The sequence below is a fragment of the Anser anser genome (genome assembly GCF_964211835.1).
Source record: "Anser anser genome assembly, chromosome: 1".
Lineage (NCBI taxonomy): Eukaryota > Metazoa > Chordata > Aves > Anseriformes > Anatidae > Anser > Anser anser.
Window position 1 is genome coordinate 64,682,342 of NC_139720.1, and position 26,988 is coordinate 64,709,329.

Genomic DNA, 26,988 nt, shown 5'->3' on the forward strand with positions numbered 1-26,988 from the left:
ATTAAATTAAAAATGATCATCTTTAAAGTTTGTTGAGCCACGGCTAATCTTTTGAGAGTGTTTCCAGGATTAACTATTTTTAAATTGCGTAGTTATCTGGGGAGAAATATTTTGCCATTCCTGCTGTGCCATTTGTATTAAGACCATACAGTAGCAACTCCCCACCAAGAAATGAGAATTAGACTTTTTTTCTTTTGTCCTTCTTTTCAAAGTCCTTGACACTGTGAGACAGCTGATGTTTTGGGGGGAAGCTGCCTCATTGAGGTTCATGAGGGTTTTTACAGTTCTTTCAGCTGCTGCCAGCCCAAGGGAGAGAGAATAAATTCAGTTCCGAAATGCCAGCAGTCCAGCACGGCTCCGCCAATGGCCCTCAGACAGTTTGGAGGGGATTAGAGTGACACTGGCTATTGGCATGAGAGCGTCACGCAGTTCGCAGTCTCTTGGGGTTGTGCAGAGCTACAACTCCTTGAAGACATTTTTACTGTTGCTGGAAGTGTCACTGTCGGTCTTTGAAGTCAGGAGGGACCCATTTGTGATCATCTAATCTGAGTTGGAGCATGATGCAGGAGACAGAGCCTCATCTAGGAATTACTGTGTCAAGCCTGAATTTCTCCTGGAGCTGTGTTGCACGTCAGTGTTAAAGACTTGATGTGATGGAGTATTTGAGGTGTCCTTAGGTGGATGGTTGCAGTGGTATGTTCTTCTCGCTGTTAAAAATGTGCTCCTATTTCTAGTCTGATTTATCTAATTTCAGCTTCCAAGCACTGCATCTCATTATATCTTTTCACACAAGATTAAATAGGGCTCTCCTAGCTGAAAGTTTTGCAGTCTGTGATAGCTACTTTATTGTTCTTCAAGGTGGACTGAAAGGCTGGGCTTGCTAAGGATATGCATACCCAGCAGCCGCTGTTTTGGTACAGCTTATGTGCTCAGATACAAGTAAGTCTCAGGTTAAATAGCTTGGGTTCTGCTGGTAATGTGTCTGCAATGGCATGGAGATCAGAGTAGGTAAAGCAAGCTTTTTAATCATATGTTTTTGTTTTTTGTTTCTTAATCATGTGATAGTCATGATAAACTGTTTCAAAACAGTAAAATAGAGTTAATTTTTGCAGCGCAAAATTTACATATTTCAAAAGGAAGTACTTTGCTGAGGAAAAACAAGTAGATTAGAGAAAAATCAGTGTATCTTTGATGAATCCCTATGGGGTAAGAATGAAATCTTCCCATGTGTTTGTTGTGTTTCCAGCACAACAGTATTTCAATCTTAATTGGAAAATTAGTCATATGAGGAGGTGCACTTGATACTGCATCTGCACACACAGATGACATTTGGATGGTGCACTGCTCTTGATCTTGTGAGCATTGCCATGGAATCCTTAACGAATGCAAGTGTTCAGAGTCTAGATTTGACATTTTGTCTGGAAGGACTGTGAGTGAAAATGCTATCTTTGAAATACTGTCTTGAACCCTTGTTCCCATTAGTAAAGTTGGAGAAAAGGGGTTGGAGAAAATTTAGATAGATCACCCTTTTTAAAAAAACATTGTCCCTCACGATGTATTTTCTGGTGGGTTTTTATTCAGTGTAGTTTTAGAAGCAAGAAAAGATGTAGATTGATATCTTTATTTCACACTCAGTATGTTTTATACTCAGGAAGTATAATTTCAGAGGGGGAAGAATGTCTTCTGCTGAACTGCTGGCAGCCTAACCTAGAGCGCACAGGAGGCTCTCAGGAAAGTGGGGACATCAGGTGTTGACCTATGTTGATGATGCTTCATTTGTAAGATTTAGTCAGATTAAAGCACAGAGTAATATGATGAATTTGGCTGCAGGCTCAGTGTTTAAGAATACACAAGGCAGAACATCAGCATACTTCCTTTATACCAGCTGAGACTGTGGCCCAGCTGGCAGACTACTCTGTGGGTGCCATTATCTTTTCCATAACAAGTTTCATACTCTCACATTTCATTTATTTAAGCATCTGTCATTACCTCTTCAGAAATCCCTTACAAATTAGAGGTGCAGCTTGCATAACTGAAGAGCAATTATTGTTCCATTACCAAGTAATGAAGTGCACACTTGTCTAGAAAGAATGATGTCTCCAAATATGATAAAGTTCAGCAAGAATCCCAAGATAATTTATAAAAGTATTTTTTGCCTGTAGTCTGTAAATTTATATTTTAATAGGTGGTAGATCTTATATGTTATTTAAAAAAAAAAAAAGGAAATAAAACACCTGCGAGATTGAGTTTGAAAAATTTCCCTATCAAAGTCAGGGAAGATGTTTTACATCATCGTGAAAGATGCCTCTACCATGGGCCCGAGTTTGAGGTTGGCGTTGATTTGGTGTGGTGTTTTAGAGCACGCTGTGGTGTGGTGTTGGTCCCCTGGTAATTCTGCCAGGACACGGAGGAGGCTTCTGGAGGGGCAGGAGCCCTGGGACTACAGTACAGTGTGGTCGTCGCCCAAGTTGCATTTGAAGAAGACTTCAGTTTTCATCTGGTTAAAGTTGCAGGGCTCTTGAGTGAGTCCAGATGGTGCTCCTGGGGCCTGCTTTTGAGATGTTTCATTCCTGGCACAATCACTTGAAGCGGTAGTGCTCTCCGCCAATTAGGCCTTGACTTTTCTCCGGCTCCCAAACACTGAGGTACTTCAGCAGGAAATTGTTCTGAATGTTTAGTCCTTGTGTTTAATGCTTTGTTGAGTAGAGCTTAGTGTGGTGATCACGGCCAGCTAATCCCTCTAGCAGAGTCCCCTTGTAACTGGGACACGTAATCATGAAGATTACTGGGTCATTGCAGCTGAACAGCTGGTGTTGATTGCTGTAGCTCTGTTTGTATTTGGTACAGCTGAGATTTCCACATCTCTGGGATCTCTGTGACAAGAGTCAGGCCACTACAAATCTAGTGAATGGGCTGGCTGGCTGTACAGCTCTGAATGGCTCCATCGACCTGCCTGTGGTCAAGCAATATATACAAGCTGATGTCTGTGGGATGCTTCTTTCCTCCTTAAATAAGAAGCCTTGGAGTATGTCTGGCCATTTAATGTTGAAAGTCTTTTCCAATCTGTTACTGCTTATTTCCTTCAGTAACTTGTCTAATGGGAGTTGCTGTGCCTTTAGCGAGAAGAGATGTATGCTTCCTCTGCCTTAGTAAAAGAGAAGAAAAAAACTAAACAAACCAACACAACGCAGAAGATGGTCTGCAGATGGTATCTTCATAAAGTAGAGTCCTTCCTTCTGTCAAAGGCACCTCAGATGGTGAGGGACTGCTTGGCTCATTAGATGTAGTCCTCTGTTAGCACGTGCAGACAGCGATCTAATCCCTTTCATGAACTGGCTCAGCGCTGCCTCTTGTCGTCCGGTTGGACCATCTCCATGGCTCCCCGTGGAAGGCTGTTCCACAGTCTGACAAGTTTGCCTGGAAGGCTTCCTTTTCCCAGCCTAAATGCTTCGATGGCCGATTTATGCCAACTTACCCTTATGTCGGTGTTATCTTTTAACATATGCACATCTCCTTTTGTCTTTTCTTTTTCCCTTTGTGTGCCTGTACGTTCTAATATATGTGAACACCAACACAAAACAAAGGAGACTGTCGAGCAAGGTATGAAACTGGTGTTGAAGTGCGCGAATCTAGGGGCAACTCTTTTATGTCCTAAGTGTTCCTGGGGAGGGGGGGAGCAGTGGATTGCCATGGGCTGTTACCAAATAATTAAATTATTAATTATAAATTAAAATCCTCTTTAATGGCGTTGTCTAGGCAAGCTTTGCATAGCGACAACGGCTGAGACTCTCCAGAGAAGCTGCCTTCACTTTTGCCAGTGAGAAGGGTATATTTGGAGTGCTTGTTTTTATTTTTATTTATTTCTTTTGGTCACGTGCCGTGAGAATCTCAGCAACTTATGCTTTTCATTCTGACTCACAGTCATTTTGAAAAAGCACAGGACAAAAACTATCAGCAACTGAAAATGCATGGGATAAAAAACATACCACCAGTATCCCCATCAAATTTAAGTTCCCTTCATGGGAGAGTGAAGCAGTAGAGAATGTCCTGTGTTATCTTGGCAACTGGAGAACAAGGAAAATGAAGTGTAATTATTTTGGGTAGGGGCTCCTGCTTATGCCTGGTTGGACACTAGTGCAACAGTGCAGCTGGTGTTGGACATGAGTGAGGTGAGGGCTGAAAATCACACTGGACTTAAAACTTAATTATCAACACTTTCCTTTCATGTCAGTCATGAAACTTGCAGTTTCTTCTGGTCTTCTGGACTCTTAGAAGCATTAGTTGCCATTTTATCAGGCCCTTTGGAGACTTTTGCTTCCTTTGTCATGCTTATGGGGTACATCTTGCCCATTGTGTGAAAGTCTGAATGACTGTGTGAAAACGATACAGCTGGTGAGCAAAGATATTTTTTTTTCTCGTATTCCATGTTATTTCATGTGAGTTTAAGAAAATGATGAGCATGTTTCCTTTCCTGGCAGTGTACTTGCTGGAGGGAGTTCTGCTCCCTTTGCCGTGGATTTCCATCCATGAAGTTCCACAGAAAGAGTGTCTTTACTGAGGAGGAGTGACTTGCTCCTTTTTAGCTAGACAGTTTTAAAAGGCTGCTGGGGTCTCTAGGGGAAGTGCAGACACTTCTATAACCTCTGTTTCCCTTGGAAGGTGAGCAGGCATCTCCACACCTGGCACAGCCCCAGGGCTGACTGACCTTTCTTCAGCTGCTAGGTGAAGTTGTGGGTTTTTCTTGGCTACAGCTATCCTCTGTGGACACGTGAGACAATATTGTAGCTGCTGGACAGTGGGTTATCGTTTAGGTCACTGCCAGGTGAAGGAAGTCCTCTATGGGCTGGGTTGTTCTGCCTGTCAGCCATGGAGCGATGACTTTGGAGTGGCTGCAGAGCACGGCTCTCCAGCTCTGCACCCGTCACTCAGTAATAGTACCAACTCCTGGCTAGCTAAAGGGGAAAAAAAAAAAAAAAAAGCTAAAGAGGAAATAACTTGGGGCTACAGAAATTAATGGTCTGAAGTGTTTCTGGTTCAGAGGAGACAGAATAAACTTTCTGCATAAGCTTGGATGTGCAGTGCTATGCTCCCTCACCATCCTCTGGCAGCCGTGTGAGGTAAAGGCATCTGACACCTTTCAATATTGGCATCAAGAAGAAGCTGAGGCTTCTTAACACCTCCCTGTACTCGGGTAACTTTAATTTCCTGAAAGCAGAGGAAGAGATGTTGAATTTCCCCCCTCCCCTCTCCCTGGCAGACTCTGGGAGGTGAATTCCTTTGTTTGGGAAGCAAATTTGATTTTAAAGATGTTTATTTCTGTGACAAAAATACACTGTGGAGTACAGCCTCTAGACCTGATGTGAAGGTTGAATATTTTTGTGGTGAGGAGCTGCCCTTGGCATCAGGCATGGATGCCACTGAATTCTGCTCTGAGAAGCAGCCATGGTATCAACTCTGTACTGGGGTCCAAAGACCTGAAAACGTATGTTGAGGGGGTTCAGATTTCCTTTTTAGCTTTTTGTTTGCCTGGTTCAGTAAAATATTTTTTTATGGAGCCGTTTGTGTTAAGAAGTAGAGCCTAAATGGCTAGGAAGCTGGGTAGCTTAGCTCCTCCATTTCCTCAGCTTTCCACCTCCCTCCTTTCCCCATGCTGTTGTAGCTCCAGGTTGTTCAAACCAAAAGGATCTCTGCTCTGAACGTATGCTGGCCTTTCAGATTAAACCCTCGTGCATTGTGTGGTGAATTGTGACATCCCATCAAGGGCATCCTGCGCCCTGACCTACTGCCTTCTTGAAATTGTTGTCATTTTGCTGCTGAACTTGCAGCTTTTCAGGTTGTTCTTTCTGTCTGCACTTGCGGAGATGCTGGTTTCAGTTGTTGTTACTTTTAAGGGAAATAACCGTTCCAAAACCAGCAAATAATGTCTGATGTGAATTCTGGTCCCCTTTATTATTTTTCAAGCCCTGCCATGCTGATAGGTTATATTAATGGCTTTGCTAACCTTACTTCATTTTGATGGAATGGTGCTTGTATATTATAAAGTAATAAATATGTGCTGTTCTGTAAAAATTATATTGTCAGTTCAGTTCTACTATTATATTGTTAATAAATTTATTAAACAAATGGATATATATTTGTGGATTAGGTACCCAGTGTAAGAATATATTCCTGGAAGATTGTAAGAAATTAATACATATAGACCATGTTGCAAATTGCTTTTAAATAGCTATTGCCTTCATTTTCCCCACACTTGAGTGGGAAATCATGCTGCAGAGAGAAATAATGGCTCTGTGATAAATCTTCAGAGAAGTACAGATGAGGCATCCTTATAACAAGATAGGATAATTATCAACTGCTTTGTTTCCTGTGGCACGGATGGTGTATTTTGATGCAGCACTTGTGTAGGTGTGGTGAGAAAGCAGGGGAGGGCCAGAATGAAGAGAACTGGCTCTTAAATCTCAGTTTTCAATCTCAGCCAACCTAGTATTGCATAGTAGAAGCACAGCCAAGTAAAAGCACAAGAGATAAAATAGTGGGCTTTACTCTTCCTTGCCCACCTCTCTGCCCTCCCAGTTGGTTTTCTTTGTGGTTGGTGTGTTGTAAAATCTTTTTGTACCTTTTTTTTCTGTTTTCCTTGCTGAGAAACAAAAGATCCGTCCTTATTCCTGTCATCTTGCTGTGTGAGTTTTAATTAATGTTGCAAAGTATGTTAAGATCCTTGGCTAGCAGTATAATTTTGGCAGTAGTTCAGTCTCCTGGAGAAAACCGTATGCCTTAGAGTCTAGAAACAAACAAAAAAAATCTTAACAGGTTTTTAGGGTTAAAAATAGACAGTGAAGTGTTTAAAAAAAATAAAAAAAATAGTGGTGGTGAAAAAAATTGCTGTTCTTCAAGTCCTATAATCTGAAGTTCTTGTCTCATTATAGCTTTTTATCAAGTGAGGTGTCTTTCCTCCTGGAGTTGGGAGTCATCCCTCTTGAAGTCTTTGGAAGAACGTTCATTTTGCGTTGTCTCTGAAGCAGTATTTCCATATGCAGCCTGATCCTTTCCTCCTCTGTTCTCAGGATAGAAACGAAAGGGAAACTTTGAAATTTTTCAGCTGTCCTCTTAAAAAAGAGGGAGCACATCCTTTTTAAACCAGTCAAAGGAACGGAAACCAGAAAACCTCTGGATTGCTGTCAGTCTGCAGAGGGGTAAAGATGCAGGAGGTGTCCTGCATCCTCTCTGCCAGGGCTGTCTGTCGGTACCGGCCCTTTCTCAATCACCGATATTAATGCTTTGAAGCAGGTCTCCGTTTCAGACTGTACTGCAGCACCGAGTCGTAAAATCAGCACTGGGACAAAATGGATGCAATAACCACCCATTCCTCAGTGTTGAACTGAAATGTTGGAAAAGGAGCTTGCAGTGCGTTGCCAGGGGGCCCTTGCAGCATCCCAGAGCTTCAGAGGGGCTGGGATCCTGCCTTGCCCCAGCAGCACGGAGCTGCTGTGGGGGCAGGTGCATGCAGATATTGCAGAGCTGTGAGTCAGTCTTGCAAATTCTGCGTAACAGCTTGTATATAGAAGTCCTGAAGAAACAGCTGTTGGGCAGGGGATATTTTTAAAGCTAATATTGTCATTAGGATGGTTTTGTTGTTTTCTTTTTTTCTCCATAATTGACTTGAATGAAGTGACTGCTTACAAAATGCGCGCAGGGAAGCCCATGTTTTGTTTTTGTAGTCACATCTGCAGGTCCTCTAAAAAAATACAGTTAGCCTCATTTTGGGTACAGTTCTTAATTTTTCACATGCTTGCTCCAAAACCTGGCTGTGAAGCAGCTTGGGGACATCTGGAAGGTTAAATAACTGGTACTTCTGAAAAAAGCAGGGAAGTCAGGGAAGTCATTTGGGGTGGAAAGCTGCATGCTACAGCTTGCCAAAATGTTTACTTGCTAGCAAAGATGCATTGCACCAAGTAAAACCACTCCTTTTTTGAGGGCATGAAGAAATTTGCATCCTATGTTCTCCCATTTCATTTCTAGTGGCAGTGATGTTCTAAATTCCTCCATGCTGGGTGTTAACAATGAATTGTTTGGTCTAATTCACTCTGTGGAGGTGAAATCCTTGAAACTTCTGATGCAAAGTGTAGCTATGGACTACTTGTTTCAGGAGAGCCAACAGACAGTGCCGCAGTAGATTGTGGACTGGACAGCTTGCTTACATACAGAGAGACACAGATAATGGCTCTTTGCATCTCTGGGTGCTGATGCTCAGTTCAGCAGTGATCAATCATCTCGAGATGGATTTTCTGGTGGAGACCCACAGCTGTGGGGCAGCCGGGTGCTCCCTCTTGTAACCGACGTGCAGCCCCAAAGAGCCTGTCTGACCTCAGCATCTCAGGAGCTGTTTGGTTTCGGGGTTTCGGCTAAAGCAGATGACTGAGGTATGGTTGCCCTAACACAGACAATCTGCAAGTAGTAAAGCAGCTATCCCCACCTTGTTTTTCCAGAGTTGCCTCTGCCAAAGTAGTCTAAGACTGGCTGGCACTTGGGGCTCTGGATAAGCTCTTCTCTGGCCTTCTTGTTACTGATTTTAAACATGTGTTACCATATCAACATTTTTCGTAGTCTTCTTTTATTTTTTTCCTGTCAAGAGGCAGTCTGTCTGTGTGCTGCTATTGCGAAATGACAGAAGCTTTTCCATTTGTGAATCCGGCTCTTTGACTCACCTGCGGAGCAGCAAATGGAAAGCTAGCCCCACGCCTTTTGAGGCTCTGCAACCTATTTTTCCATCAAAGCTGGTGTCAGTTTGGAGCTTTTAAAGGCAGGGCTGCCAAGAGGGTGAAGGCATCCCGCACTCTTTTGTACGATAAATACCAGACCCAAAAGGTGTTTTTTCTCCATCAGTAACTCTAATTATTTTTGTTAGGGCCTTGCATTAGAGCCTGCTCTGTATCTGGACAGTGTGGGCTTAGAGGGAGCTGTGTCCAAGGGAGGTTAGCTCTATCTGTAGCCCATGAAGAGAGAGAGGTTCCCAAGAGGATGACTCAGAGGGAAGGGTCCTTCTGCATCTCCCTTTCCCTTTCATCCCTGACCAGACAGGGTGGCTGGGGAAGCTCATTTCCCTTGGCAAAAGCTAGCCTCCCTGACTCCCTAAATATCCCCACTGCTGTTACTTTTCTTGCAGAGGCTTCCAGCTGCTTTCACCAGGATTTTGGCACGTGGCTTGGCGCGCGTTGTTGCAGGAGAGCAGATTGATCCCTCGGCCCCATGGTGCACGTGGTAGTTGCAGGGGAAGAGCAGAGGGCAGGGGAGGGAGGGAAGGCGGTGCTATGCTTGCACAGGCGTTGTAAATCCTGTGCGGTGGGTCGGTTAGCGCCAGGAATGCTGGCAGGACACGGATGAACAGCACCCGGTGGGATTATCTCATTCTCCACCAAGTGCTGGCCCTGTACCAGAAGTTGTTTTAAAAAATAATAATAAAGAAGTGGAAAGAATCGTGATTCCTGCTGTGAAATCAGCAAGAGGTGGCCGTTGACAGAAATGAAAGTGGGATGGAGTCCGCAGGGTTTCAGCTTCCCTTTCTGTAGCCTTGGTGGATGCTGATATTATTTATGTCAGATGTGGCCTTGCAGAGCCAGTAAGAGAGGTCAGCAAGAGAGAAGAAGAAATTGCAACAAATGAGGTATCTGGCACGTTTGAGTTTTTAAGTTAGCTTGTGTGCAGTTGAGGGGTGGGTGGATGGGTTGGGATCCTGTCTAATAAAGCCTTTATTCTGGAGATGTTACCGCAGAGACAACCACAGGATCCTGGGTACACATCTGAAATACTTCCACAAACACCTGTATCTTGCAACTGGTCAAAGGCACGGAGTTGCAGAAGGGCCTTGCCCTGTGCCCAGGCAGTGAGCAATGGGCAGGGAGAGCCTCGATGCAGCCAGCGGTGCCACTGCAGGTGCTGGATACGGCCGCTGCTGCCAGCCTGCTCGCTCCTTCCCAAGGAGACAAGCAGGCAGCGGGGCAGCCCTGGGTTTGCAGCGCTCCTGCCAGCACAGGAGCTGCCAACGTCAGCGTGCAGCCTGTGCCAGAAAGGAACCAAAGCAGGGTGCAGCCTGCTGACCTTGCAGGAAGGCGGGGCCAGGCAGGAGCCCCTGCTAATTTCCAGCAGGGTGAAGATTAAATGATTAGATTTTGTCCTAATGGAAAAAAAAAAAAAGGCATCCTGAAAAGCTTAGTTTAACCCAAACTGTTTTTTCGTTAATCCTAACCATCTGCAAAAACAAAACACAAAACAAAAGAAAGAAAAAGCATTTCTCAGTGAACAGTATGCTTTGTTTCTATTTCAGACATTTTCTAAATAAGAAATGTCGAAGAAGAGTTAGATTCAGCAACAGCCACACTTTTCCCAGGGGTGGGAGAGAAAGAGGAGGCTATTAAGATGCTGCTCCTTATCCCCGCTGGCCCGGATTGCTGAAGGCTGCCCATTGCAACTCCACTTCTTTTTCTTGTGGAGCTCTCAGACGTGTAGCGCGGGGCCAGCAGAGTTATTTGCGAATCTGGAGTGAAATAGCCAAGACATTTTAGCTGAAACAAACACTCCTTTTTTCTCCAAGCATTTAGAAATTTTATTGCTTCCTTGAGAAACTATCAGTATAGCACACATAATAGCAAAGCCTGTGCAATAAAAAGAGAAAACCAAACGAATTGGATCCTGTTCCCTTTGAGAAGAGGTATTTCACCCAACAGTAAAAGCCTCTTCTGAGCCATGGCAGAGGAGGTTCTGAAGGTATCTGAATTCCCCTCTCACCTGAGCACCTGTCTGCCGCGGTCAGAGGAGCTGCGAGGAAGTGGTGTTGCTCTCCGGTTCCTCTCTAGACATTGCTCATTTGTGTAAAATATTGCAGGAGACGGTCTGCTTCCTTAATCTGTATTTACATATGGATGCGATAACCTCCGTTTCCCCTCTCTATGCCTCCTTCCTCCTCTAGCCCCTGTCTTTTAATTAAATGCTTGAGAATAAATTGGGAAGTTTGCTTCATGCGATACCGTTAGCACTCATGGCTGACCTTCAGGAGGCTTTTTTTCTTCAGTGAATGCATAAGGAAACTAAATCATTTAAACCAGCTGGAAGATCCCCTAAATGCTACAGTTCTATAATCATTTCCCTCCCAGCTTATAAAACTGGCTTTTTCCAGTTTACTGCCAGGCCCTTTCATTGCAGATTGAAAAAATAAAGGTCTCCAAGGACTTGGGCTTCTCAACTCTCCTAGAGATCGATTGGATCAATTTTCCTTCTGTGCGTTTCGACGTCTCTGTCCTAATTCTGGGGACAGTCGCTGTGGCACGCTGTCAGGTGGCTCTTTGCAAAGGGACAGATTCCTGGATCTGATCAAGGCATTAAAACAAGCTCATCGGAGGTTAAAAGCGACAAAAAATAATGGAGCAGTGGGTAATTGCTCTGTAATGGGTACCAGTGAATCTGTCAGAATTTTTCTTTTTACCTGAGGCAAGCAACCTGTGGAGTAATGCAGCATGTATTGTTTGGTCATGACTTTAAACTCATGCAGATGATTTGTAGCGATTTCATAACACGAGTTTTATTAGGTTGCCTGAAGCACACTATGTTCATCAACACTTCGCCTTGGTTCACTCCATCCATCTTGTAAAATTCTTTCCTTTCTGGCCCTTGTGAAAAGTGCGCTTTCTTCTCTTCTGCCTCCTAGCCCTGAGCTATCAGTTCAAGGAAACAAAACTGAAGCACACAAAATAGCTTTGCTCAAGTGCTCGCACTTGGATGAGTTTGTGCTCTTCTGAGGAGGCTTTTGACAGGCAGCAGCCATGTAAGTGAACTCCACTCTGCTGCCTCTCTGCTCCTCAGAAAATCCTGCTGCAAAACCCCCCCGCCCTGAGATTACTGGCTAAGAGACTCACCGCCAAACGGGAGATGCCCTGAAGCACGGCCAGTGCTTGTAGTGTTTGCCTTGTACGCCAGCCACTGCAGGAGGAAACCGCTGTTTTGAGAATTGTTTCTTTTTTAACAAGGTGGGATCGGCAAGTTAAGTTTGAGGTGAAAGCTTATGCTCTCAGTGAAGATGCTCGGCCTCTTTCCTCTGTGGGAGGTGGCAGTGCGCTGGACTCGTCGTTTGCGTCTCGCAGGAGCAGTGGGGATGGGTGTCCCCGCTGGCCTGGCTTTACCTCTGCCTGTTCCCTCTCTGAGAGCCCAGTGGCCTTCAGTGAGGATGTTGCTCTCTGGATGTGTTTCTGGTGATCGAGCTGAGTCTGCTAAATAACTAGGTTTGTTTGTATTATTCTTACTCTTATTTTTCTCAGAATAGCCTTCTTTATTCAGGGTCTGAGGGCAAGAGTTATGCGTAGTTAATTCAAGAATGTTTTTCTTCCCATACATTTTATCAGTTACAAAACCTTCAAAAGTAAACCAGAAAGCATAAAAAAATGTGGGGGAAAGACAATATTCTGGAATAAGTAAAAGAATTACTGCTTCACAAGATTTTTCCTACTGATGCATATTTTGGAAAAAGAACCTTTTTCCTCTGTATTAATAATACAAGTAATTTGAAAGTTTTTACAGTGGCTTATAAACAACAGTCTGTATTGATACTTTTCATTCTCGAATTAGGTTTTAAAATATTGCCTTTGTTTTTGCTCTACAGTTCAGGTTTCTGTGCTGTGTTTTTGTTTGGCTTGTGGGTATATCGGATGCTTTACTTGTTTAATTGCATTTTAACCACGAGAGTATATGTGATTGGCATTTGGAGCAAGTCTTTGTTTCTCTGGAAATGGTCGTGGAATAGCAATTCTGATTGCTGCTTATGGATGTTACATTTAATCAATAACTCAAATACAGAAATAATGGCAGTGCTCTGTCTTCAGTCTTGGCTGGCAATATTACCCACGCTGGCTGATACTTCTTTCTTAATTATTCAGCAAGGGCCTATTTATTGTGTTTAATAATAGGATCAAACATATGCAGTGCAAATATTAAAGGGGAACAAGAAGAGAAAAAGAGTTGGTTAATTTAATGAAAATACCTGTTTCCTGCAAGCAAATCTATGCAAGAGTCTTGGTATCAGCTTAGTTACGGCATTGCTTGTCCCAGGGGTTCTTTAAAAGTGAAATTTGGGAGAACCAGCTCTCCTGTCTTAGTTGGAGTGGGGCTGCCTCCAAGCTGAGGATCAGAGGCCATGGCTTTGCTTTTCTGTGGCAACTCTTCTCAGCCTTTGAGGACGAGCTCTTGGCTGTATCTGTGTGTGTGAGGAGCAGCAGGCCAAGAGCCACCGTGGGCTGTGAGGTGCGGCCCCACCGCTGCTGCCTCAGCACCCCATGGCCTTCCCGCTGGCCTCTTGTTCAAAACCTCCATCCCCGTCCCTGTGGAGGACACATGGCTGGCTGGGTAGCAATCCAACGTGAATACAGCACCCACACCATGGCTTGCCCCTTGGCTTTTCCTGACAGTGCGTTCTCCTCGGCAGAGCCACATGACTGGTGTCCTTGTCCAAACTCAGGACAGCGCTGCCCCACCACAGCACACTCTGTTACCTGCTGTTACATGTGCCTACTGTATGGTGTCTGCTCCCTTAACATGAGAAGATGTGTTTGTGGTACATCACATAGCACTTCTCTCCTTTCACCTCCTCCATCACCTGTGTCATCTTGCCTGGACACCTGCACCATTTTTGACCAGATCCCATCACTGTCTAGAGACTGGCTGAGCAAGCACAAAGCCCCAGGAGTATCCTCTGAGTGAGGGAGCTAAAAATTCTCCTACGACGTGTGGCTCCTTCTTGCCTGTGCCAGCCTGCTTTCTCCTATGAGAGGCCTGTCTGCCCACTCCCTCTCCACACCAGCAGGCACAGCTCAGTCCCCTCTGCCTGGCTGAGGTGCTCCCTGGCCAGGTCCTGGCTCTTGAGAAGGTCGCTAACCTCAGGGCTCATAAAGGCCAGCATCGCTGTCTCCTTTTGTCTGGCTTTTGGGTTGGGTGTGTTGCTGGAAGATGCCCCACATAGCAGCCAAAGCAGGCAGTCCTTGTGTAAGGGACATGAAGTGATCTCGGCTGTGGCCTACTGGAGTGACCCAGACCACTGGTGACTTTGGAGGGTGAGGAAGCTTTGAGCAAACTTCACAATGCATTTTCATCTGCTTGCCTTGAGCTGAAAGGGTGACACGCCTTTTGGTGTTGGGTTTCAGGGAGGAGAAGCTGTCAATTACGTGGGGATATTTGGTCGCCTGTATAAACACACATCTGAGCTGAGCATTACTGAGTGTCAGCTCTGGTCCCATCCCCTCAAAGTTTGATGTGGCTGGGGGATGCGTTACAGGCTGTTGCAAACTCCCCAAGGCAGAAGTTGCTCATATTTCTGGCTAAGTGGGCGCAACATCCCGTAAACTTTCTTGTGAGCAAGCTATGCAGGATCTCTCATGTTTGCCAAGTTTTTAAATATCCGTATTTAAACCCACTTCTGTGGCGGTAGAAGACTACAAAATGATGTCGTTTTCTTGCTGTTACTTACTTTTTGGAAATTGCCAATGCAGTTCAAAGAGAATATTTTAGGGACTTAAAGAAGGCTGGGTTATTTGTGGTCTTATTTTTCTGGCAATACATGAGACTGAATTGTGGTCAAAATAGGATAAAATATAATTATTTTTTCTAATTCTGCCAAGTTTCAGAATTATTCTTTTATTGATGTGCTTTTGGCTTTTACCATTTATTATCTGTTTAGATCAGATAGAAATAATAGCTTTGCAAAGGAAATCCATTTAAAGCAAGCCACTAATCTTTACAGCCTATTGCAGATTTTAATTTTTATTTTTTACAAATGAACCCTAGCATGACAGAGCCCTGAGTGTCTGTGATGAAAGAGCTGGTCCATTTTTAATTTGAAGAACGTACAGATTTTTGTGTAGATGATTGAGTGGAAAAGTGACAGAGATGAAAGTTGTTGGAAGTATATTGTTTGGTATTTCATGCCAACAGTAATAGCACAGGCGCAATTTACTTACAGAGCTTCTGACAAAAGCAGTCATTTGCTGCCAATTTTTGAATTGTTTTCTTTCGGATTCTTTCTGTGTTGCTGTATAACTTTGGCATTGAGTTGCATTTGATTGCAAACATCAAAAAGTTTCACTGAAAGGATACCATCTCTGAAGAATGTTATTTTTCTTCTCCGCTCTATTGCTAACAGACTTGTGTCATTCATATTTAAAAAGAACAAGCTATTTTTGAGGCTGTTAAAAATAACAGACGGTTTCCTAACAAGAGAAGAGTGAGGAAGGACTTTTTTTGCCATTTATTTTGTATTTAGAGATTGCTATGACATATTTACAGATTGCGTTATTTAATCTGACAGAGGCAAAGGGACATGCTAGATCAAAATGTAAGATTAGGAGTTTTCCGGAAAGGAAATACCTTCTTCCTGAAGTATGCAGCACTGACATCCAGTGAACTGTTTTTTAAGTAGCTGGTACATGGGTTTCATTTGGAAGGAAAAGTTTGTGGAAAGTGGTCCAAGCTTCAGTTTGCATACAATGCAGCTGAATTTTGTGCCTCTGCTGCTGGTGGCTTTTGACAGAAGGTCTGGGTCCAGCAAGGACCATCCCTTTCCTTTCCATAAGGGGATCTGGAAAAAATTCTCAATGTAAACCATTAGGTTATAACCGCTATTAATTGGCAGAGGATCTTCAGGGGAATCCAGGGAGCTTTGTGACCTTCATCTAATACCTTGTATAAGCAAACTCGTGCTGCTGCAGTGATGCCTCGTGCACTAGCTCTTGTGTACCCCTTGCTCTCTGTCTCCCCCGAGAGCTTGCTGCCCGACGGCAAAATCAGAAAGGGGAGGAAGAGGAGGGAAGGCTGGCAACCATATGACTGCCCCCCCTGTTTTTTTGCCCATCATTTTTTTTCAATTATTCTCCCACTGTCACTTGCTGTTTGTTTCTAAATTTTCATTAATTAGTTTTTGGACATTAAGGCTGACAAACTCCCCCCAAAACCTTTCTGTTTTACTGTCCTGAAGATGCGCAGTCCCTGTACACCACCACAGCGTGTGATAACAGCTCTTCTTTCCGTCTTCTTATCTCTGTGCTAAGGACTCAAGCTGTAGACATGTGTGTTTTTCCCCCTTCTCTAATTAAATGAAAAATGAGCATTTAAATTGAATTTGACAAGTAGTTTTGGATTACAAGTAAATTATGGAAGTATTAAAGAAATCTCAAAACAAATTGATTCTGTAATAAAACAATACTTTTCAGGCTAAATTTACAGGGAGGTTCAGGTTATTTTCTCCCTTTATTTCCTCGCAAATTGGGCCTAAATCTCGTTCCAGAACAAGAGCTTTCACTTACCAGACTTGCTTGATTTGCCAGAAATGCTCACAACAACATTATTTGTCTCTCAAAGCATCACAAAACACTTTTTTTGTGTTGACTCCAAGTGATGGTTTTAAAAATATAATTCAGAAAACATTTAATAAAAATAAAGTGTTCACCCTGATTGAGAGAAGGCTCAGCCGTAAAAGTTTGTTTTCTTTCCCTCCTTCCTCAAACGAAACTCTTCAGCTGTACCACCAAGTTATTTAAGTTCCTTAAAGAGCTGTTTCAGGACTTCTGAGGCTTGGGACCAGCTGAACCTCGCCTACCGCTGCGCTTATTATCAGTGCCTGTCCCTTTGTTTAGGGCTGCTTTTCCTGAGGAGGAGCTATGTATTTGCTCAGGGGGAGCTTTTGCAGCTCCAGCTGAATGCATCCATCCCTGCCATGGGCTGGGTGCATGCCTTCGCGGGGCAGGCTTACAGCTGCAGTATGTTCCTGCTCACTGAGCCCTCACCATGTGTTTTGGGGCTGCTTGCTTGTGTGGTGCCATGTGTCTGTCCAAGGGGAGTAAGTAGTCTGTGTAAATGTGTTGGCTTCTTTCTTATCCTGTTCTATTTTCTTTTCTTCTCTTTTTTTCCTTCCTCACTTGATCTTGTCTGGCACTTTATTTGAAGCCACGATGGTTTGCTGTAGTTAGCAGTGGTATATACAATTTCCTGCTCTGAGGTGTGCATCTTTCCTTTCCGGTGCTGAGTCCAGAGGCTCACCAGGAATAGACTGACAGTCTCGTAGACATTGATTTCTGTGCCCTTTCTCTGCTGTATTTTACTGATAGAAGGGATTTATTCCTCCTCTTCTGTCCTACTGAAGTCTTTTGCTCCCTCTAATTTTTATTTTTTATTTTTTTTTTCAGTTTGCTTACTGGGTTTCCAGGCAAACACAGCAGCAAGAAGCTAGAGCCTTAGTTCCCTAACTGCACAAACATAATCTTAAGCCACCATGGTTCCTTCTGTAACTCAGCACCACACTTCGACCAAAGTTTGTGTTTACTGACATGAAATGTTTTATGGAGACCATCAAAGCAATGCAGCAGGCCTCCTCATCTTTTACGGTTTGTTTGTAAATGTTTACTAAGACACTTGCTTCCCAGGGACACCTCAATAATTTCCACTCGCAGTAATGGAGACTCATGCATGACTGGAAGATAACCACCTCCCTTTTCTCATTAGTTTTTTTTTTTTTTGTGACTAGGGAGCCTGTCTTACATACCTCACAGCCCTTACACTCCTGTCAACATGCAGTGGGTCTGCAAGCAGCCCCTTTACCAAGCCCGGCTCTGTTGGAGTGAGCTGGGCCCTTGGGTGCTGTGCTGCATTTTGGGGGAGCCTGTATTCAAGAGCTGCCAGCTCTTTTCTGTGCAGAGACACAGAGGCAGTAATCAGTCTGTAGGAGTCCTGGCTATCCTCTGTGTTTTCAGGTCCATCTGCTCATGCTGGAGTGGTTAGTTGAAAGCACAGCTGCTTTCTGAAGCAGCCTCCTGTGCCACAGCTCAGCTCCTAAGTGCTTGCTGGGGATGTGACAAAGCGAGCTCCAGTGGCAGCAGGTTTCTTGGATACTGCTGCTGGATCTTTGGTAGCAGCAGAGGTCTGAGTGTCCTACTCTATCTCTGTCCTTTTCTTCTTTTTCTCTCCAGTCCTGTCTCCTCCTTCCTCCTGTACCATTCCTCCTCATGCCTACCTTCCCTTCTTTCTCTTTTATCCTCTCTCTTCCTTGTAATACTCAGGTAGCCTCTTAGCCACAAACTTCAGTCCTCTGCTGTCCAAGCAGATGGTCTCTTCTAGGCTGGGTACAAGCACTGCTGGAGAGAGGCTCGTATCTCAATTGCTTTGCAGGAGCAATTGAAAGGAGAGTCTGATGCTGCTCCTGCTAGATGGTGTTAGGTAGGGCTAGAGACCCTGGGGAATTGTTACAACTCTCAAGTCAGGAGTGCAGATAGAGATTTTTTTCCCCCCAGTGGCTTGTCATGTGCCCAGAAGTGGAGTGAGTTCTTGGTGGAAGCAACAGCAGGCACATCTCTGCAGTTCCTCTGCTAAATTTCAAGTCCTTGCTCCAAAGTATGCAACCATGGAAGCTTTTTAAACAAAATGGTTGCATGACTCACTGATAGGGACAAAGCAATGATTTTCTCTCTGATCACTTTTTCAGAAATGGTCTAACTGTTTTACCTGAGACCTTCAAGGAAGAAAATAAATTGAGCTTGACACAAACTCCTGGAATGGAAAACTTTCAGCCTGAATGAATAAAGCTTATCAAAAGAACAAGCAACAGAAAATAGGGTGTTGTAGCTGAATGCTTGGAGCAGCTGAAGCCTAGACACTGCTATCAGTGTCCCTTGTCATGCGGTTACATGAAATACACTATACCGGTCCTTAGCAGACCTGGGATGGGAAATAATGAGCCTAATGGTGGATTTCAAGGCCTCAGGTGTGTGTGATGCAGAGGAAATAAAATGGCTGAAATCAATGAGAGTTTTCAAATTGCAGGCACGGTGCTTTGGTTTCCTGAGATGTGGTGGAAGGTGGCTGTGCTTTGATGAGGTTTTATTTTTCCTGTTAGCCCCGCTCCACCTTGTCTCCTCGTCGCGTCGGTGGAATGTCTGGTATGAAGGGAAGCTCTCTTTCATCTTCTTGGTCACATCTTCGATCAGTTAAGGGTGTTTTGCTATTTTCTTTCTTTCCTTTTTTTTTTTTCCTGTACCCTTCCTGTGCCTTTCTCTCTTCCTCCCAGTTTTCTCCCTCTACTTTTACCCAATGCAGAACAAGGTACATGATGCCTAACAGCGTAGAGGAAGGCCACAAGTTGGGTCATCCTGGCAATATATGCCAACACAGTTACACCCTGCTCTGTTTTGCCTGGAAATCCAGTAAAGTGCAAGAACGCTAAATTTGTAGTCATGACTGAAAAAGCACATGAAGTGTGTGTGCCAGTATCAGTGCAAATGAGTTAAAACGCTTGTGACTTTCATAAAATCTCTCCATGGCTTTTAAAGAGTCAGTAAAACTGCTTCTGTTTGTGTGTGTTTATGCATCTGGGTCTGCGTGGGTAGCGGTGGCTGGGGTTTAAGGCTCTCCAGGGAGAGAAGCAGCAAGGATACTGCATGTATGCTGCAGGGGTTGTCAAGACTACTCGTAAATTGGGAAGCAGGAGGACTTTTCTTTCTTCTCACTTGAAAAAGTTGTAGCTATGACTGATACTTTATTTCCCTGTGTTGACAGGTATTTTAAGTAATTGAAAAATACAGACGTTTAGAATATATATATATATATATATATATATTCTTTTTCATTTGTATTTTTAATTCCACAACAGATTTTCACTCCTGTTTTCTCCCTGGGCTATCACATACCCTTTATGGTCCTCCTTAAGGAGGAATATAGGCCAAATTAAGCTGAGAAGTTCCTTTTCCAATTTAAGATGTAGTTGGCTAGACAGATTGTAAGGAAGTCATCTGTATGTAGAAAATGTAAGGACGGTCTCTATAGATAAAATGTGGCTCCTGTAAAAATTCTGCCTTCTCAGAAGGGAAGTCTGACTGACTAATTAGATGTCCATCTACCAATGATCTAAAACTGACCTTAACTTAAAATAGCCCCCTTCTAAGTTAAAAAATGCCTTGATTAGAGGTCTTTTGTAAGGAATTAAGAATAGGTAAACAAGGTATAAAACCTTGCTTTTATACTCCTCCTCTAATGTCTTCCCTAATATTAGGGGTTTCCAAAGGGTTAGTTCAAAACACTGGTGGTTGCTGGGAGTGGGATCTGCCTCCCGAGAAGAATATAAATGGGAGTGACGATCCTCTCACAGCAGAGGGACCTGGCCAAAACAAGATCTCAAAATGCCAAAGCTTGTTCAGCCATGTGTAGATTGGTCTTTTAGATGTCCTCGATGGGTAGCATCCACCATACATCTTAATCTCGCTTGTTTCTCTCCCTTGAGAAAGCTTTCAAAGGGAACACACGAGTGAGTTCACATTTTACACCGAAACTGAGTCAGCTCCAGCGTGGGATAAATGTGTTGCTGATAGCGGTTTGTGATAGCTCACAGTGTCACGGCAATTAACTGCAGCTGAGAAGCTGTCCCACTCTTGTCTGTAAACTCTAGGTGCCTTCAACAGCGAAGACAAATTAAAAAGCTGTCTGCTTCTTCGCAAAGTTTGTTTTGATTAACACGAAGTCCATCTGGTACCAGCAAAGTTTACACTGCTGTAAACTGCGCGGTATTGAGTTTTACTAGGCCACCTACCCTGCTGCCTTCAATTATGAAATCCGCGAGCGCCCTGATGATGTAATTGATTTCAGGATGAGCCGTGCTTTTCAGGAAGCCGGAGCTGCCAAAGATCTGTCTTGGCCTGCGTTCGAACTGTGTGAGAGAGGTCCCCGCTTTATTAAGCGTTCCCTGGATTTATTGTTTGTTGTGATTCTGGTTGCTTCAGGGAGTATTCCTGAAAGGCTTTTAAAAGATAGCAAGTAGCCAATTACATGCTGGTTTGCTTTGTGGGGAAGCTGGCGCGAAGCAGAGGTGGAACCTCTGTCCAAACGTGCGCTTTTCACACCCAGTCAGCGAACCTGGTGATCTGGATTTCTTGCCCTAACTTGAATTTTTCATCATGAAAATCTGCGAGACCCACATCTTGAAATGTTCACCTTGTTTTATGCTCTGGAGGTAGTGTTTTGCTGCATGGAGCTACCGTCAGTGCAGTTTTCCTCCATACGTCCCCTGCCCTCTCTCACATGGGAATACATGTGTGTGTGTTTTGGCACCGTGAGCCACATTACAATGGTTGGGGTGGAGCAGGTGATAGGGAGCGGTTCCCATTAGCAGTGGGGTATTTGGCAGCCTTGGGTGGTGTGCAAATGCACAGAAATCTGACCTGTAAATGGCTTTATGCAATGCAGCTGTTTTAAACAGGTATGAAACAGTTGACCTTTTGTAACAGCAATTTCTTTGATTGTCCCAGTGAAAGGCAAAATCAAGAGCTTGAGCTGATCCTAAGGCTGTCTGGGGGAAGTTCTGCATAATTTGCAGCTTGCAATGCATCTAAATGTACCATGTGTATGTTGCGCGTGCTCTGTCTCACTGACATTTAGCAAATGTCCACATCCAGGTGCCATTTGCAGTTCATTTGACTTTAATACACAAACTGAGTATTGTTCTTTGCCCACACCAGACTTCAGATGTTTTCCTACTTACCTTTCCTGAACCAAGTAGTAGGCTCCGGAAGGTGCTCTGAAAACCACACGGTTCTTGTACAGCTTGGATGCATTGAGGGAACCTGTACGTTTGTGCCACTCATGCAGGTTGAGTTAATGGGCAGACGGCTCGGACATTGAGCACTGAGCAATGCCACCTTTCATGGCTTCCAGGTAGACCTCAGGATAGCAGCTTTCTGAAAATGGAATAATCGGCTTCTCAGTTAACTACCATGGAAAGAAACATTTCTTAACCAAAGCTGCAAAGTAGCAAAAGCATTTGGAGAGTGGATCAGAAAGTTCAGGGCTCTCTGAACTCTCCTTCACCTGTTCCCTCCTACCCTTTGTTTTCATTCTGGTGCCTGCTTGCTTGCAGCTCATCTGCTCTTCAGCACAGAGCGGTGATTTGCAGTCAGTGTCTACCTAAAGGTTTTTTCTTTTTTTTTCCTCCTGAAGATGTTACTGCTCCGCAAACACAAACTGTGAGAGGCCAGTGAGGATTCTCTGAAATGCTTTCAAAAGTCCTGCTCTGCAGTAGCCTGAGCTACCCAAGGATCTACCTATAATTCTGCAGAGCACTTCAGATTAACTTTGACTTGTGGGTAAACTCATGCCTTGAAACTGTGTTTGGTAGCTTCTGTGTAGTGTTATGCTTGCTGCAAGGAAGGTGCGAGATAGAGGCAGACAAAAAAAATCAAAACCAAGATGTCAGGAGTGAGCATTCCTGCACTGTGCTGCCAAGGATAAAACAGCCAACTGGGAATGATCTCTTAGGTGTGAGATCCTCGCCCAGCATGTGCAAAGTCTGCATGCCCCCACCTCCCCATGGGTGCTTCCCCTGGGCCTGTGGCACTCCTGGATGTGGGTGCCTGGTCTGGAGGTGGTGAACACGTGGCCCGGAGCTGGTGGCAGCCTCACCAGTTTCAGGTCACTGGTGCGAGGTGATATGGTTTCTTGGGGACAAAGTTGGCAAACTTCTTAACGCCTCTGTCTCTAATTGAAGTCTTGGAGGGGGAGCTGAACTGTTCTGGCTGCTCTTTTTTTTTTTTTTTTCCAGAATAATTCCACCTAAACAAAATATTTGTAATGGAAAATTTCTGCCCAAAGTGCTACAGCTAGTTAAAACTTCAAGCAAGTGAAAACAGGTTCTTTGTAATGAAAAGAGTCAGGCAGTGTGATTAATAGAGGGCTCTCCTCCCTCCACCCAACAAAAATATAAACAAAATGCAACCTAACACTTCTGTTCTTGCCGGAAATCATAAGGGAATTGATTTTCATAAAGGGTTCCAATGGGAACAGAAGACCAGGGTTTGATCCAAAGGCTATTAAAGTCACCGAGAGCCTTTCCCTTTGGATGCGGTGGGTTTTGGAGCAGGGCCACAGTGAACACTTGAAGGCCAACCTGACCTTTCATGGAGAGGGAAAGCTGAAGACTTAGTTTCATCTCACTTGTACTTGCTTCAGCCTGACTGAAGTCAGTGGGAGCTCAAAAAACTTTGCACTTTGCAGAGTTCAGCCCTTGAAGACTCATCTGACATTTAAGTCAGAGTCTGCGCTTAAATGTCAACATTTGGAAATAAGTAGACCCGAAGAGGCAAAGTCATTTGGCTTTGCTTACGATGTATGGTCTGGTTACTGAGCGTTATGCATGATGTGGAAAGTTTTCTGAAGAAGGGCTGTTTTGTAGAGGGCACCCAAATGTCCTGCTTTCTTGATGTTAAATGCTCACTCTGTTCCTTGCTGGCTTTGCCCCTGTTGCCTTTGTTTGCAGTGCAGTTTTTTATCCATCTTTCCATGGTGACCAGGACTGCAAACTTCCTAGTATAGAAAATTTGAACAAAAAGCCAGATATTAAATACCCTGGGCGGCATTAGGAAGCGTTACAGTCTTGTTTTTTCTGAGACTTGAAGGGTGGAAGCAATCAGATGATAAACTGTGCTGAGGAATTTGGGAAGGAAATATATTTATACGCTAGATGTTCATGGGAGAAATGTATGATGCTGTCATACTTGGAAAACTAACGTGTGTGCAGGTGTTGTGATTCATTCTACATTTTTTTGTAAATCATTTAAATAGAGTATCCCGGTACTGAGTATTTGTTACACAGAAGACCCTGCAAATGTTTGGGCTCTGAATTTATTTTGTTTACTTCTTATTTGTAACTTCTTAAAATTATCTGTCAAGTTTCCAATGGTTTTCTAGTTCCTCTCTGCTTAAAATATTCTTATCATCTCTTCTGTATTTCTTTTTGTTTCTCAGCACTTTATTACAGTGACAAAAACTCTATCAAGTCCCATAGAAATGGAATAAACATTGAATTAATGTCATAGGGATGCCACCATTTGTTATATTAAGAACGCTCCTTGGAATTGGGCAAGTGCTTCGACCCTGTGTTAAAATAAATGTGTAGCTTTGGCTCCAGGTACAGTTTAATTTTATTCGTTGAGAAGAAGGAAGGTTTTCATGAGCACTCCCATAACAATAAGCCACCTGTGTGTTTGTCTCTGTGCAGTTAATTATTATAACACCTTGTCAGTAGACCTGTAATGGAACAAGTGTGCAGAATACACTTTTTAAAAAAATACTTAAAGTAAGTTCAGTTGTACTAGACAGTTCTTCCCATCTCTAGGGACTGAGTAGTGAGCTGGGAACAAGGCATTTTTGCATTTTAATCATGGACTGAAATTGAATGTGTTTGGTTGACCTTTTGAAAATGTGCCTCAGTGTATTCTTCTGGGAGACTGAGCACAGCAAGCTTAGTGAGACAAATGGGTTTTCCTGAGGATTAAGGAGTTAACTGATAATTAAAAAATAAAAAAATAAAAATTAGGTTTTGTGGGGGAAACTGCAATGTCTTATTATTATTATGTCAAGTGATCTCTATTTTACAGGTGAAATTTTCACCTGGAAAAGGCTTTGAAGTGTAGAAGGGGTGTGATTATTATAGCAAGGTAGTTGAGGGTGGTTAAACTATTGCCCAGCTTTTTTCTAGTTTGAAAAATGAGCTATCGTTTGAAAATATTTCAAAACCGCATTTCCTTATGTTTCAGCTACCTGACTGCAAATAACAACCAGAATTTCTTGTATACTGCAAGGCCGTTTTTGAAGAGAGCTGCCCTGGTAATAAGCTATGTAAGTATGAATGGGCTTGGCTATGTATTTCTGTGTGTATAACGAGAATGAGCGTTACGAGGTAGGACCCCAAAAGAGTTGGAAAGCTGAGATGATGGATGTTAATGCAAAGTTAGTCTTGGAAAATAGTCTAGAAAATTTCAGCTGGGCAGAAACAAGGCTGTATGGTTTTGGGTCAAACTTTCTTTTAATTTGTAGTGGTTGCCATTACAACGGTGTAATCATCTGCAGGCATTTCCTGCCCTAAATACAGGGGGAACCTATGGCACTGGCCTGACTGGCAAATCCTGACTTCTCTATGGCATGCTGTTAGTTTCACAGTAGGGCTTGTGCAGAGTCGCAAGAACAGCTCTGCCTGCAAATTCCTGGTGCTTGGTGTGCAAGCAGCACTTGACATGTTGTTGGGGAGAAAACCACCACCACAACGCTGGGTCTGCTGGGTGTGCAACTCCCCATCCCCGTGCTCCTCAAGGTAACAAATCCCCTTGCTTATCCTGCAGTGACAAGTGGTTCCCAGAAAGGTGGTGAGCTGCCAGCCCACAGAAGTCCTTCCAGATATTAGGATTACACAGCATGAGAAACATCGATGGAGCTTGTCCTTAGACCTGTGCCAGCATGAGTGAATAATAATAGCTTTTAAGACGTGAGCCCTGTATTTCCCTCTGTATTTAGTTAGAGGTCAGTGGCTAAACTCCACAGTCTGAGCCACAACAGGGTGATGGATTTGTCCTTCGAAATCCTGCTTTCCTTGTGGGCAGCTGCGCTGAGCAGGTTCCTCTGAGTAATGCTACATGCGAAGCAGGGAGGACAACACAGCGTGCTGTCTGTGCTGAGAGCTGACACATTTGTCACACTTGTATATTCATAGTCCTCTAGCTGATGTCCGGAAGATTAGTGCTCTTGCCTTACTAGGCAAGTTCTTGTTCCCCAGGGCTCTGCACCACAGCAAACCTGTGGTGTGCATGGAGGTGGTGGCTGGTGGGATGGAAATGGGGGCAGTGGGGCTAGGGATTGCTTGGGCCTGGGAAGCCAGGGTAGGCTTGTCTGCCCTGAGCAGAGAAGACTTGCACCCTGCCTGTGTAAGCCCTTGAAATGGACTCTTCCCCTACCTATGGGCTTCAGATGCTTGGAAAGGTAAACACAAAGGCCTCGGAGTTGAATTTTGCCACCTGCATGTGCTGTCAAAATTGATTTTTGCCTGAACAGCTGAGCTGACCCTCTTCTGAGCACAGCACAGAGCCAAGAGAGCTATCAAAAAAATACTTGGCAGAGGCTTTAGTTCCTCTTAGCAGCACATTACTAACCTGGATGTTCTTCTTTGAAGGTGATTCTCGTTTTGTATTTCCGCCTCTGGATAATGGGAGGATCCATGCCAATGTTTTCAGAACAGGACAATCCAGCTTCATTCTCACCCTATCTGCTGACAAGGTACAACACCACTAATCAAACTAAAGTTTTCAAAACTGTTGTCATGGCATTATTTTTTCCTTGCACTAAAATGTTTTACAGATGGTAAATGAGAAGGCTTGTTTTGTTGTCTCAACTTAATTACTTCTCCTTATTGCTCTGTTTAGAATAGAAAACAATCAGTGTTATTTGAACCCCAAAGCGTGCTCCAGTTCCTGTAGAGTTATGTTACATCCTTTCTTACTGAAAATTCTGGATTTATTTTTATGCAAAGCCCCAAGCGTATAGTTTAGTTGACTGAGCATGGGACTGGAAAGCCCAGTGATTGAGGCCTAAATGTTAAAACTGTCTGCTCCTGAGGTATGGGATGCAAGCATTTAGAGTTTTAGTTTCAGCTGCAGTTTGTGTAAAAGGGGATGACTGTGTGTGTTGGTGAAATACGGGTGACTGATCAGGACTGTGGAGGTGGAAGGCGGGATCCTGGTGGCGTATGGTACTGCCCTACTGGTACACAGTCGTGGCTGAGCATAGGATGGGCTGCCATGTGTAATAAAAACAATGAACTTGAAATTTGTGTTAACAGGTTTGTATTCTGTTATCACCACTTTTTTTTTTTTTTCTAAATATACATAAGTACCTAAACTTGACACAAAATGATTTTTTTTTCCTTGCCAGGGACCTGCTGTGTGGTTAGGTGGGCTGATGCCACATCCCTCTGTCTCTGCTGGGCCCGACCTGCAGGGCGGTAGCTGCTGCTATTTAGCTCTTCCCCCAGACCTAGCCAGACCAGTGATCCAAGAAAGTGTTGGGAAGTTGGCTTCCTCTTAAGACAGAGCCACGTGCATAACTGATTGTAGTGGTTTGCTACTAAACTGGGGAAAGACTCTTTGGAGGCTTCTG

General features: G+C 43.8%; 1 protein-coding gene and 1 long non-coding RNA gene across 2 annotated transcripts in view; one reads left to right on the plus strand and one right to left on the minus strand.

Annotated features, from left to right (window-relative positions):
- The window catches only part of TMTC1 (transmembrane O-mannosyltransferase targeting cadherins 1), a 153,817-nt gene that overhangs the window by 31,561 nt on the left and 95,268 nt on the right, over window positions 1–26,988 (plus strand). Inside the window, exons 6-7 of the mRNA XM_083831087.1 lie at window positions 24,600–24,681; window positions 26,006–26,109. Of these exons, the coding sequence (XP_083687213.1) occupies window positions 24,600–24,681; window positions 26,006–26,109 (186 nt within the window). The remainder of the gene's footprint in view (window positions 1–24,599; window positions 24,682–26,005; window positions 26,110–26,988) is intronic.
- On the minus strand, window positions 344–26,119 carry LOC310897472. The gene is made up of 2 exons (XR_014582339.1): window positions 25,986–26,119; window positions 344–21,746 (listed from the first exon to the last, which is right to left on the minus strand). It is a non-coding gene; the product is annotated as an uncharacterized lncRNA (long non-coding RNA).